This window comes from Ursus arctos, unplaced genomic scaffold (genome assembly GCF_023065955.2).
Source record: "Ursus arctos isolate Adak ecotype North America unplaced genomic scaffold, UrsArc2.0 scaffold_8, whole genome shotgun sequence".
NCBI classification, from domain to species: Eukaryota; Metazoa; Chordata; class Mammalia; order Carnivora; family Ursidae; genus Ursus; species Ursus arctos.
Window position 1 is genome coordinate 48,147,130 of NW_026623100.1, and position 13,458 is coordinate 48,160,587.

Genomic DNA, 13,458 nt, shown 5'->3' on the forward strand with positions numbered 1-13,458 from the left:
AAAGACTGATATTTTTAACTACATTGAAATTAAGAATTCTTATTCATCATAAGACACCACTGAAAGGCCACAAATTTGGAGATCTTGATATCTAACCATATAAACAGTAACAAATAAAAAGCATTTATAAGGAGATGGTATCCAGAATATATAAAGACAAATTCAGAATAGAGATTTCCTATGAGTCATTTTTTTTTTTTTTCTGAATTCTGAACACTGTATATGAAAAATCCACAGGATAATTTGTCTCTGGATAATGTTATCTCCTTCCAAAGAAGACTTACATTTGCTTTTGGCAAACACCTAGCCAAGGGCACTAGCAATTGGTTTTTAATTAAGCTTAATGAATGCAATCAGGGATTTGAAACTGGACTTCAGCCTTTGTGAAAGCCAGTTTACTCCCTGCTCACTGCCACGCTAAAGTGTATCCTTTCAGAGTCCCAACCAAAAGCCTTGGGAATTATCCTGAATCCTTTATCACTGGTATGCCCTGCACTCTAATCTTTGAACTATCTAACCATAGGGTCTGTGAAGAACTCCACTCAAACTCTTGGCTTCTTAACCACTGCACTGGGAATTAGAGGATCTCTTTAGTGGGAAAGTGGTCCCAAATGACCAGGCTCATGTATTTGAGATTCCCTTTTCTCTGGGATTTCGATTTTGCAATTCTTCACTGCCTTGATGGTTTTAAGTGATTACAAATAGTTATGCTTTTTATCTAGCTCTTCTAGTTATTTTTGGCAGAAGGGCTGGTTCAAAACGACCTACTCTCTAATCACCTTGTGATTTTTTAAAAGAATGATTTCTTAGTTCTGTCCAATTAAAAGGCCTAGAAGAACACTCCAGTAGCAATAAGCGCCATGAGCGCCTAAATTTTGGTTTCTAAATACCATTCCCACTAAAAGAAACCAGTGCTCCTTAGAGAAATGGCTGATTCCAGGTCCCAGGCTGGGAGATTCTAATCACACTGCTATAGACAGAATGTTTATGTCCTCCCCCCAAATTCCCATGTTAAAACCTAATCCCCAATGTGATAATATTTGGATGTGGGGCATTAGGGAAGTGACTGGGTCATGAGTGAAGAGCCCTCATGAATGAGTTTAGTGACCTTACGAAAGAAACCCCAGGAAGCTTGATTCCTCCTTCTGCCATGTGAGGACACAGTAAAAAGACAGGCATCTATAATTAGGAATCGCGTCCTCACTAGACACTGAATCTGTGGGTACCTTGATCTTAGACTTCTTGGTCTCCAGAACTGTGAGAAATAAATTTGTTGAGAATAAGCTACCTAGTCCATAGTATTTTGTTACAGCAGCCTGGGCAAACTAAAACAGGTATGTATATAGTGAAAACTAAGTTCCCCTCCCACTTTTGACCTTCAGCTACCTAACACCTCTCCCTAAAGGCAACCTCTGTAAAATGGGATTTTGTATATCCTTCAAGATTTAAAACATACATAAAACTAGAAATTCACCAAAAGGATCAAATAACTGAACTTAGGTCAAAATGTGCCTGTGATCACTGTCAGATGGATATACAAAAGAGGGACAAGTAGGCTATACTTCAAATGTGTAACTGTTCTCTCGCTACCTTTACTTTTGTTCATCAAGCAAATATCTGATAGGCACCTCAGCATTCCTAAGGGAGTTCAACACTATGCTGACTCAGTGAATGATAAAGAAAAACATGATCCTTGCTCTCAAGAAGCTTACAATTTTTCTGAGCAGACAAAGTAGAAAACTACTCTCCCAGGATAACCTTTTTTCTAATGTTTTCCTTATCTCCTGAATTCTGTCCAAAACTGAACTCTGTGGTTCCTTCCCCTCCACCACCAGTATCCCATCAAACCTGCTGTTCTCCTGAATTCTCTCATTTTCAGTTCATGGTACCAAACTGAGGGTAATGATAGGTTTCTGTTTAACCTCACCTCCCGTCAACCCTAAGAAACAGCTTTGCACTCTTATTCCACACCCAGATGAGCAAATTTCAACCATATCTCCCAAATATTTCTAAAATTCATCCTATCCTCTCCATCCCCATATTTCCACTATTAGCTAAGACGAGCATCATCTCTCACCTGGGCACAAACTGGCCCCCGTATCTAATTCTCTTCCCTCCAATTCTTGCTCCAAACCACTATTCTGAATGCTCCCATCCTTAGTGAGCATGACACACAGGCCTTTGCTAATCTACCCTCTAACTCTGCAATTTTATAGCTGACACTGCCATCACTTCCCCCTGCATCCCACTCAGATTTCATAGTATTTCATCCTCTAAACACTCTTGAGTTTTTTCGGGTTCCTCCAATCTATGCTCCACACTTCCACACCTTGCACATGCAGTTTAGTTTGCTTGGGATGCCCCCCTTTCCTAATCCTATACCACATCAACCATCTGACTAATGCCTCTTGTGATAAGATCTAGATACCCTCCCTGATCAGGTCTTCTTCCACACTCTGAACAGTTAATCACTCCCTCCATTGTGACATCACAGATCTTGCATATACTTACATCATTGCCCTTATTTACTCTAAAGTATGAGTATTTATTCACGCACCAGTCTCCCCCAGTAAACTTGGTATTCTTTGATGCTGTCATCCGGTGTCTTATTTTTGAAAACCTGATGTCCAACCCAATATACACTAAAATACCTCAATAAATGTTTATTGTGTGAACTAAGTAAATGAAACTCTCTTTTTCTCCATCTCCCTGTCTCATTTTCTTTTTTTCTGATAGCAACCTACAACCATGAGACATAACTTAGTTTAAGGATATAAGTTAGTCAGATGATTTAGGAATTCTGATGCCACGATTGTACTACTCTATCCAAAGGTTAAATCAGCAAAATCCCTAAGTAAGGACAGAACAATTTTCCAGCAGTACCTCTTTCCAACAAAATCTCATGTCCTCTTGATTCCCACCACCACACAGTCACAGGTTTCTAAGTAATTTACAAGGCTCTTTCATCCTTAGCAGGCCCAATCTACTCTTCATGTGGGTACTTCAAGGTAGAACAAGTTTCACCACTAAAACATTTCCATCAATGCACTGGAGAAGCCTGAGGGCTATAACTTTAGCCCGTAAGGCTCCTTAAATAGCTATAATGTTTCCCTAGAGTAGCCCTTGAAACACTGTTCATCTTAGGACTATCTGGCTTTAGGAATATTTTACTCTATTCTGACCATTATCCGATTTACCATTATTCATTGATTTATTTATTTATTTAGCACCTACTCTGTGCTGCATACTGTATCAGAGCTGTAGGAACACCACCGCTAATGTATCTTACTTGCCTAACCTGACTTGTGACCATGGCCTAAATGACAACCATGATGGTGTGGCACAGCTGCACCTGGCCCTTACACCTGTGCTGGGACCGTGACTCCCCGCCCAAGCCCTCATCTTCCAGCCCCAGTGGAAGGCATACTATAAATTATCCTAACTAAACAGTTGTCCAGCTGAGACTATGGCATTTTGTCAATTCTCTCCTTTCTCTCTTCTTCCTTGCCAATACTATCTTTTGTTTTAGTCTCCTTTACTTAACTCCTTTTGTGAAATTAAACATTAAATTTTTCTCTCTTAAAAAAAACACCAAGACTAAAATACCTGACATTCCATGTCTTAGTCATATATGTCTCCCAATACTTTATCATGTGTCAGCAGCTCCATAAAGAAAAAAAAGGTATTTCTCATTCCTGCTTTATCGGCACCTTCTGGAATTACAAACTCAATACTAAATAATTGTGGAGGGTGACAAAACACTTTCCTTGGTCCTAAATCACAAGTTATAAAAAGAACTTGGTAGACGCTGAACCTAAAGCAAAGAGAAACACTGACAAATCAGAACAAGATATAATCAGAACTCAAAGGTCAGCTTGAAATACTATGAAAGGGACTTAAAGAAAATCTTGGGAAGAGTATCTCCAGCACCAATTAAAGTAAATAATACTAAAAATCCCGCTAAACAGTCAAGTATCAATTCACAGGAAGGAGATGTGTGGAAAACATGATAGTAAAGGGCCAAATCATTTCTGATCACCCCGGCCTGGCGGTGATTACTCCAACCTCTGAGCTCCTGTAACTGTTTATATAGTACCCAATCCAGACTTGTTCTTGAAATGCTTATCTTGCTAGATGATACATTCCTTGGCTGTTTATTTCATCTTTATGATACCCCGCTGGCAGGCATATATTTTTTTAAAGATGTATTTATTTATGAGAGAGAGACAGAGCAGAGGGAGAGAGAAACCTAAGCAGAGAGAAACCCAAGGCAACTCCGCACTGAGAGCAGAGTCCTGCATGAGGCTCAATTTCACGACCCCCAAGATCACGACCTGAGCCGAAACCAAGAGCTGAATGCCCAACTGACTGCCACCCAGGGGGTCCCTGGCAGGCATATTTTAAAAACCAATCTCACGCATTCACCCTAAAATTTTCTGGTGTTGATTCACTTTCCTAGGTAGGTTCTCCTACTGGAAGAGTATTCTGACATCATGTTCTTAGCAATTATATTTATCATTTAAAAATACTGTTACACAAGTAGCGCATATACAAGAGATCGATTAAACAGTAATGAGACTGTTTTCCCAGAATCTTACCTCATTTTATGAATGGCAAAGCTAAAGGCAAACACTGAAGGAAAATCATCTTTCCCTAACATCAAAAATACTTCTACAAAAACAAGCACCTCTGAATACATACACACCAAATGTGCATCTATATATTGCTCTACAGCTTGCAAAGTAACGTCACACACTTTTACCTCATTTAAGCTCCACAATTTTTATTTTACCAGGGAGTAAAACTGCGTAAGTTGCCTACAGTAACTTTTATGGAGGACATAGTGTTCTAGGACCTATGGTTAACAAATACAACCAACACTAACACACACATTATGTGTCAGCAACTTTATGATGGAAGACATTGGTTTTTAAAAACATGCCTGCAAAAGCTGAACAGGTGAGATCATTTAAATTAAGGGTTTCGGGGTTGCTGTTTTTTTTTTCATTATGGATAAATTTGTACCGGGTGTTGTAAAGCAATGCTTCTCAAACTTTAATGTTCACACAAATCATTGAAGATATTAGAATTCAAATGATTAAAAAGGTCTTGGGTAGGGCCTCAGACTTCTAACTAGCTACCAGGTGATGCTGACTAGGGTGGTCTGCACCTGGGTGGCCAGGTTGTAGCATATATAAAGAATTAACCCTAACTGGCACTATTAGCCAAAACTTAACAGTCTTTCATCTTCCATGACTCTGAAGTGAAACTATTATCATTCCTATTTGACAAGACTAAGGCACAGAGACGTGAACTTTCCTTAGATCACAATATTTGGTCTACAAGGAACCAGGATTCAAACTTAGGAAGACTGACTCTGCAGGACACAACCGCTACAAATTATCCCATTATCTCAGTTTACAGGTAGACTCAGAATTCGAAGCCAGGTCCTGAGTTATCCTCAGTACCATTCCCACGAGTCGGGTCTGCAGTCAACAATATTGTTGTAGGGCAGGGAAAGAGAAAACAGACCCTCCCACTTAATACAGCGGGTTAGGGAAAAGGGGCAGGGGCGATGGCGGGGCTCCCTGAGGACCACTCGCAGTAGAGGCAGGTCCGCCAATTGTCCGGAGGCGGGCGTTAGAGGCGGGGTGTCGGCCAGGGAAAGGTTCCGGGCGGGACGTACCAACGCGCGCAGGGGAAAGGCTTTCCAAAGGCCAGGACCGCCTTTCCACCTCCGCGCCCAGTGCCGGGGCTGAGAAACTCTTTATCTGGCCCTCGGCCCCCCCTGTGGAGTTCTGGTGTAGCAGGGCTCTCTTTAGCCACAGCCGCCTCCTTACAGATTCTTCCCCAGCCCCTCCGTCGAGTGGAAGGCCCCGGAAATGGGGGCCAAACAGCACCTGGCCAGCCGGGAGGGAGAGCGGCCACTCGCTTACGAACTCCACTACACCCCACGCACATACCCCGACTCTTTTGCCATTATCGTAGCCCTTACCAGCTCTTTAGGCGGCTTCTCCTGGGTTTTCCCAAACAGCCCCATGGCGAACCGAACTCGTCTTGCCCCTTCCGGCTTTCCGTTCCCTGCGCCCAGGCAGGTCACGGGCAGCCGCCTGGGCGGGGCAGGCGATAGGAAAGGAGCCCAGACTCCCAGAGAAGGGAGCGGCCGCAGTGAAGGTGGTGCGCATGCGTCCAACGCAGGCGCAGAATTGGGCTGGGCGGACCTTGGTCAGAAAGATTGTTGCAGTTGCGCACCTTCCGGAAGGGGATTCGTAGATCCTTCCGACGAATTAGGCGTGTTTTAGTGAGGTGTGGAAGTGATTCCTTTGACAGACTACACGTGGTGATTACAGCTGCTTCTGATACTTAGACTAAACGTGTATGTTATTGCACAGAAATCTGTATCTCCACCTAGACGAAGTCCATTTACAACCACTCTTCCTAGGCACATCACATGCGGCAAGCCAGAAATGACCCCTTCTTCCTCCCTCTAGACCTTCTCCTCCCCTGTGTTGTCGCCACCATCACCTAATTCTAACGTGGGCATCATCTTCTCTCCCGCTCTTACCGAGTCCCAAACATGATAACTTTTCAATATGTTTGAACGCCAGCTCTTTTCTTTCGGCCCAGGTGTCACAGTGTTTGTTCACGGCATTGTCATTGCCAACGTGGATGACTCCTACCTGGCATCTGTGTTTGTGTCGTCCTATACGTTACATGGACCATGACCTTAGTCAAATTCTCAAAGGCATCTGTGATTAAAAAGGACTGGACGCATTTTAGCCCGGCAATCTGATTGAACCTATGCAGTGAGCTGATGGTTGCTGTCATTATCAAACGTCTTGGTGAAGAGACCACTCACTTAGCGCCACAACCCCATACTCCATCCCTTGTGGGAATGTAGAATGGCACAACCACTTTGAAAAGGTTTTGGTAATTTCTTAAAATGCTAAACATAAAATACTAAACTTAACGCCATTGCACTGCTAGCTAGTGGAGATAAAGCATACGTCTTTACAAAGACTTGTAAATGAATGTTCATAGCACCTTTATTTGTAATAGCCAAAAACTGGAAATAGCCCAAATGTCCATCAAAAGATTAATGGATAAATCAGTTGTGATAGATCCATGCAATGGAATACTACTCAGCAATAAAAAGGAACAAACTATTGATACATGCAACAACATGGATGAATCTCAAAATAATTATGCTGAAAGAAGACAGAAAAAAAGAGTATTTACTGTACGATTACATTTACATAGCATTCTAAAAAATGCAAACTAGTCTATAGTGACAGAAAGTAGCTCAGTGGTTGCTAGGGGACGGGTTAGTTTAGGAAGAAGCAGGAAGGAGAGACTACAGAGACACATGAGGAAGCTTTTGGGGGGTGATGGATATTCTCTTGATTGTGCTGATGGTTTCACAGATGTATACAATGTCAAAGCAAATGGATACTTTAAATATCTGCAGTGTATGTCAATCATACCTCAATAAGTCCTTTTAAAAATAACAGTACAGGTTCATTGTAAAAATTAAAATCCCATTCTTAGTTCCTCAGGGGTAAAGGTCTCAAAGGACCTTATAATTAAATTACTATAATTATAAGGGCACCTGCGTGGCTCAGTGGTTAAGTGTCTGCCCTTGACCCAGGTCATGATCCCTGAGTCCTGGGATCAAGCTCCACATTGGCCTCCCCACTCAGCAGGGAGCCTGTTTCTCTCTCCACCCTTCCCCCTGCTCATGTCCTCTCTTTCTCTCAAATAAATAAATAAAATCTTTAAAAAATTATTATAATTACAGATAGTGTGAACCGTTTGAGATCTTTTCCTTTGGAGAATATGCTTTTATATATTTTACTCAGTTGAGGTCATATAATACATATTGTTTTACAATCTCCTTTTTTAAAAATTTTTACATAGACTTTCACTGATGTTAATATTTATAGCTAAGGGATTCTGTGGCAAGAATGCACCAAATTTTTTAAATCATTTCCCTATTGTATGAGGTCAGGTGGTTTCCAAATTCCCCCTATTAAATAATAAGTATAGACAGAGGTTAAATTTTAAAAATAGTACCAATGTTCTCCATACAGTTTGCACAGTTTTGAACTACTAACAGTGTGTGAGAGCACCCTATTCCCTAAATCCTTGCTAAAATGAATATTATCAATATTTTGCAATTTTACCAATCTGAGGGTATAAAATATTGTTCTTAGTTTTCATTTCTAGGATTACTAGTCTAGATGTGCATCTTTGTGTATATTTATTGGCTATTTGAATTTCTTCTGTGAATTACTTCTTTTATCCTTTGTCCATTTTCCATTGAATTGTTTTCCTTCTTTCCTTTCCTCCTTTTTTTAATGTGAAGGAACCCTTTGAAAATGAGAAATCTGTAGGGGCGCCTGGGTGGCTCAGTCGTTAAGCATCTGCCTTCGGCTCAAGGCCCGATCTCGAAATCCTGGGATCGGGCTCCCTGCTCCGCTGGGAGCCTGCTTCTTCCTCTCCCACTCCCCCTCGTGTTCCCTCTCTTGCTGGCTGTCTCGCTCTCTGTCTGTCAAATAAATAAATAAAATCTTTAAAGAAAAAAAAAAAAGAAAATGAGAAACCTGTAGAGATGTTTTTAGGGTTTCCTTCACCATATCCCTCCTCTTCTTTTTCTTTCTTTTTGAATGAACTATAAAGCAGCAATTTTTCATATTAGAAGACACCAAACTTCCAGTTAGTCAACAGTATTTATCAAATGCCTACTATGGGTCAGGCATTCTATAGGCTCTAGGAAAAGCACAGTGAACAAAAAAGAACCTCATACAATCTGGTGGGGACAGGTATTAAACAATGGTGATCCATAAAATTAAGTGAATTACTACAAATGTGCAAAATTCTGACTATAAGAAGAACGTGGTGATTAGTGAATCCTCCCTGAAGGTGATATATAAGTGAGCCTTGAAGGGTGAGCCAGCAGAGATATGAGGAGTATCCCGTACAAAAGAAACAGCATGTGCCTAAGAGCCTTCCCAGTTTCTGGGTGTGGGATTTGGACCATAGGCCCTTCAATTCCTAAAGCTGCACTTGTTTTAAAGCTGGTTATCAAGGGCAGAGAGGCCAAAGAGAGTGTGGAAGAAGGTTGGATTGGGTGGGTAGAATCTAACTGAAATACAGACCCCATAGCTACTGACAGAGCCCTATAAACACATCAGTGCAGGTTTCCTCAGTGACTGAAAGGGCCTGCGCATCTTCCACACATTTTCCAGGCTCCACCCTCAGAGCGGCATATACTCTATTTGTGTCCTGATATTGCTTTGGCAGTAGACGAAACTGTGGCTGAGCTATAGTTTGTCCTTCATACATGGACCTCAGGAAGCATGCACCCGATCCTCCCACCTGCTAAGACTCACATCTGAGGGGGTGGGAAGAACTAAGTGAGCAGGCATTCTAGCTCTTTGCTCCTGCCAAACACAGCAAGTATCTAACTGGATCACACTCCCTTGCCATATGTTCACAAAGACGTTTATTCACACACAATTTCAAAGGTTTTATGTGCGTTCTCCTGATCCCTGAAAAATATTATAAATAGATGCATATCCTTCACTTGAAAGGTACTGCAATGCCTGATGCTTTAAATATTTCCCTGAATTTGAAAGGAAAAATAGAAAGGACTGTTTTTCCTCCATTCCCCAGTTTGTCCTTGCTCATTTCTGTAATATTTCCCATCTAAGGGAGCATTGTAGCTCACGACTGCTCCCCATTCACTAGGTAGACTGTTAAATGAAATGCTTTGGGCAAGAAAATCACAACCCAAGTCCTAGCAGAAATTTTGGCCTAATAAAACCAAGATACACTTTGTTTTATACGACAGATGAACTCTGAAAATGTTAGATATAAACTGACCTTTGGAAAATTGAATTCCCTCCCATGCCTTATGTAATAATTTGGGGATGGATTTATCTGAATTTCTGACTAATCTTCAGATCTCAGGGGCTCCTAGCCACAGCTTATGACTTGAGAGAAGGCAAAGAAAGACCTTGAGTCATCTGCCCATTTCCAGCATTCCTCTACCAATCTTATGGTTACCCTGTACTAGTTTCCTAGGACTGCTATACAGAGTACAACAAAACAGGTGGTTTAAAAGAACAAAAATTTATCCTCCCACTGTCCTGGAGACTAGAAATCCAAAATCAAGGTGTCAGCAGAGCCATGCTTCCTCCGAGACTGTGGGTAGAATCCTTCCTCCCCTTTCCCTGGGTTCTGCTGATGGCTGTCAATCATTGGTATTCCTCAGCTTGCAGCTGCATTAGTCCAGTCTCTGCTTCTGTCAAATACATGGTGTTTGTACGAGTCAGCTTGTGCTGCCATAACAAGCTACCATAAATTGGACGGCTTAAACAACAGTAATTTATTTTCTCACAGTTCTGGAGGCTGGAAGTCTGAGATAAGTGTCAGCATGGTCAGGCTCTAGAGAGAGCTCTCTTCCTGATTTGGACTTCTTGCTGCGTTCTCACATGGTAGAAAGAGCGAGCTGTGGTGTCTCTTTCTCTTATAAAGTCCCTACCCTCATAACCTCACCTAAACCTATTATCTCCCAAAGGTTCCATCTCCAAATACCAACACATTGGGGGTTAGGACTTCAACATATGCATTTTGGGGGTGACACAATTCAGTCAATAGCAATGTTCCCTCTGTGTCTCTCTGCCTCTTCTTATAAGCACACCAGTCACATTAAGGGCCCATCCTAATCCACCATAACCTTGTCCTAACTAATTATATCCACAATGATCCTATTTCCAAATAAGATCACATTCTGAGGTACTGGGGGTTAGGACTTCAACATATCTTTTGAAAGGGTACCACTGAAACTACAACGATTCTCATTATATGCGAGTCCTCCACTTTAGAGAAGAGAAAAGGTGATAGAGGATGAAAGGAGACTGGTTAGCTGAACCCTTTCAAAATAAACAGACTTCTATCCTCCACGAGTGGCCCCAAAGTAGGGACAGTTTCCACTTGGAAGGGGTAAGTAGATATCTGAGGTCTGACTCTAGCTTGAAGGATGTACTTTCCCTACGAAATCACAGTAATCACTACAGCCACCACATGTTGCCCTCTAAAGCACTGTTTCCACCGTTAAAACTCTCATGGAAGATTCACATGACCTTTCTTATTTCCACACAGCATAGCAGAGACAAAGCTTGCACTTTGACAAATCCAGCAAAACTTTACTAAAGTGGCCAAAAACAGTATTAGAATATCAGAATTGGAAGAGTAGCATGTGACTCACACATTCAACACGACGTTAGACTGAATATTCTGAAAAACTCACTGCAAACATATAGAGAGTCTTGATAAAATATAACCAGAACTATTTTATGTGCATGGGTGATCTCAAAAAAAGTAAAGGAAATTAGTAATATCCGCCAATAACAGAAACTTAGAACCTTGTTTGTGTGTTTTTAAAAAATTATTTATAGCTTATAGATGGTAAAGTGCACAGCTCTTAAGTGTATGATCTGATGAATTTTTACATATGTATATACCTGTAAGACCACTATGTAGATCAACATTTAAAACATTTCCAAAATCTTAGAAGGCTCTACCATGCCTGTTTCCAGTCAATACCCACCAAAGATAATCATTACTCTGACTTGTATCTCCATAAATTAGTTTTATCTCTTCTTGAATGTCACGTAAGTGAACTCAAATAGTATGCTTGGGTTTAATGATTGGGCAGTGGAACAGGAGACAAGCCTTGAAAAGCTGGGAAAGTGGTGAAGCACAACTGAGACCCCCTGAAGATAAGAGCCTTGAAGACTTCATCTTCAGTGAAAGGACAGAATAGGGAGAAAAATCTATCTGCTAACAAAGAGGGCTAAGAAGAAAATGTTTGTTTCAGGCCACATATCTGGTGAAAAAATAAAATTAGAAGGCTTCCTTAAGAAACCGTAATTATGACTGCCTTCCTGTGGGCTTAAATTTATACTACTTCCTTTATGTTGCAAATCCTAGGCCTAGATATTAAATTAAACTGTTCCTAATTTAAACTGTTGAGAACTTTATGGGGACCTGAGATAGGGTGGGGGGAAACCAACTGTTAACTTGTAATTGTATACCTTGCTAAATTATCATTCCAAAATGAGGGCAAAATAAATACATCTTCAGGAGTAAAAATGACTAACAACAGACGAAAAAAAACCCACAAACTGACAGATCAACATTAAACAAAATTCTAAAGAATGTGCTTTACAAATAATAGTGATAAAAGGAAGGCCTTAGATACAAGAAGAAATAATAAGTTAGTGAAAACTGTAGTCAATCTGAAAAGAGTTGATTGAATAAATGATAATAATATTGAATTTGGGGAGATTAAAAGGGTAAAACTAAGACATTCCACAACAGTAATATGAAAAAATGGGTGGGAAATCATTGGAATTAAAATGATCACAGGCGAATCACACATCTTCCCTTCTTTCCCTGTGGCAGTGAGATACTGAAAACAAGATATACCTTAATATTCCTTGGGAAGGAGTAAAGGTATTGAATAATTTTAGATATTGAGTAAATTTGTTAGAATTTTAAGGATAATCACTAAAAGCAGTACTTCCAAAACAGTAAAGAAAAAAATGGAATTAAGAATATTAATCTAGGGGTGCCTGGGTGGCTCAGTCGGTTAAGGGTCTGCCTCTGGCTCGGGTCATGATCTCATGGTCCTGGGATTGAGCCCTTCACATTGCTCAGCGTGGAGCCTGCTTCTCCTTCTCCCTCTGCCCCTCCTCCCTGTTCGTGCTCTCTCTCTCTCTCTCTCTCTCTAAAATAAATAAATAAAATCTTAAAAACAAAAACAACGGTTTAAAAAAATTCCCTCCTTCTTCCCGAAAGGAAAACCACAGATTGAGAGAAAATATCTGCAATACATATTTGACAAAGGACTTACATCCAGAATATATGAAGAACTCCTATAATTCAATAAAAAAAGACAAACAGCAACCCAATAGAAAAATGGGCAAAAGATTTCACAAAAGAGGTAATTCAGATGGCCAGTAAACATAAGACAAAGGTCTCAGCCTCATTAGTTGTTGGAGAAATGCAAATTATAACTACAAAGTAATATCTCTATACACCCACCAGAATTTCAGAAATCAAAAATTAACATCAAATTTTAGCAAGAATGTAGGACAGCTGGGACTCTCATATACTGTTGGGGAGGATACAAATTGATAAAACTACTTTAGAAAATTGTCAGTGTCTACGAAAACTGAACATAGGTATACTCACTAAGAAATTCTACCCTCAACAAAAACGTGAACCAAAGTCACATACAAGAATGTTCATAGCAGTACTATTTGCAATGGTCAGAAACTGGAAGTAAACTAAATAAATGTCTATTATGACAGAAAAAACTGGTATGTTCAGATGATATAACACTATGCAATAATGAAAATGAATGAAGTACTGCTATAGAGATGAACC

At 40.5% G+C, this 13,458-nt stretch overlaps 1 protein-coding gene across 3 annotated transcripts in view; it reads right to left on the reverse strand.

Moving 5' to 3' along the window:
• RNF103 (ring finger protein 103) overlaps positions 1 to 13,458 on the reverse strand; it is an 89,671-nt gene that overhangs the window by 50,988 nt on the left and 25,225 nt on the right. Inside the window, exon 1 of one of the 3 annotated variants that reach the window (XM_026481287.4) lies at positions 5,996 to 6,183. The exons of 1 other annotated variant lie outside the window; for it this stretch is intronic. In XM_026481287.4, the coding sequence (XP_026337072.1) occupies positions 5,996 to 6,040 (45 nt within the window). In that variant the 5' untranslated portion in view covers positions 6,041 to 6,183. Of the gene's footprint in view, positions 1 to 5,995; positions 6,184 to 13,458 lie in introns of those variants that run through there. One more of the 3 variants, XM_026481294.4, reaches the window with a different exon arrangement.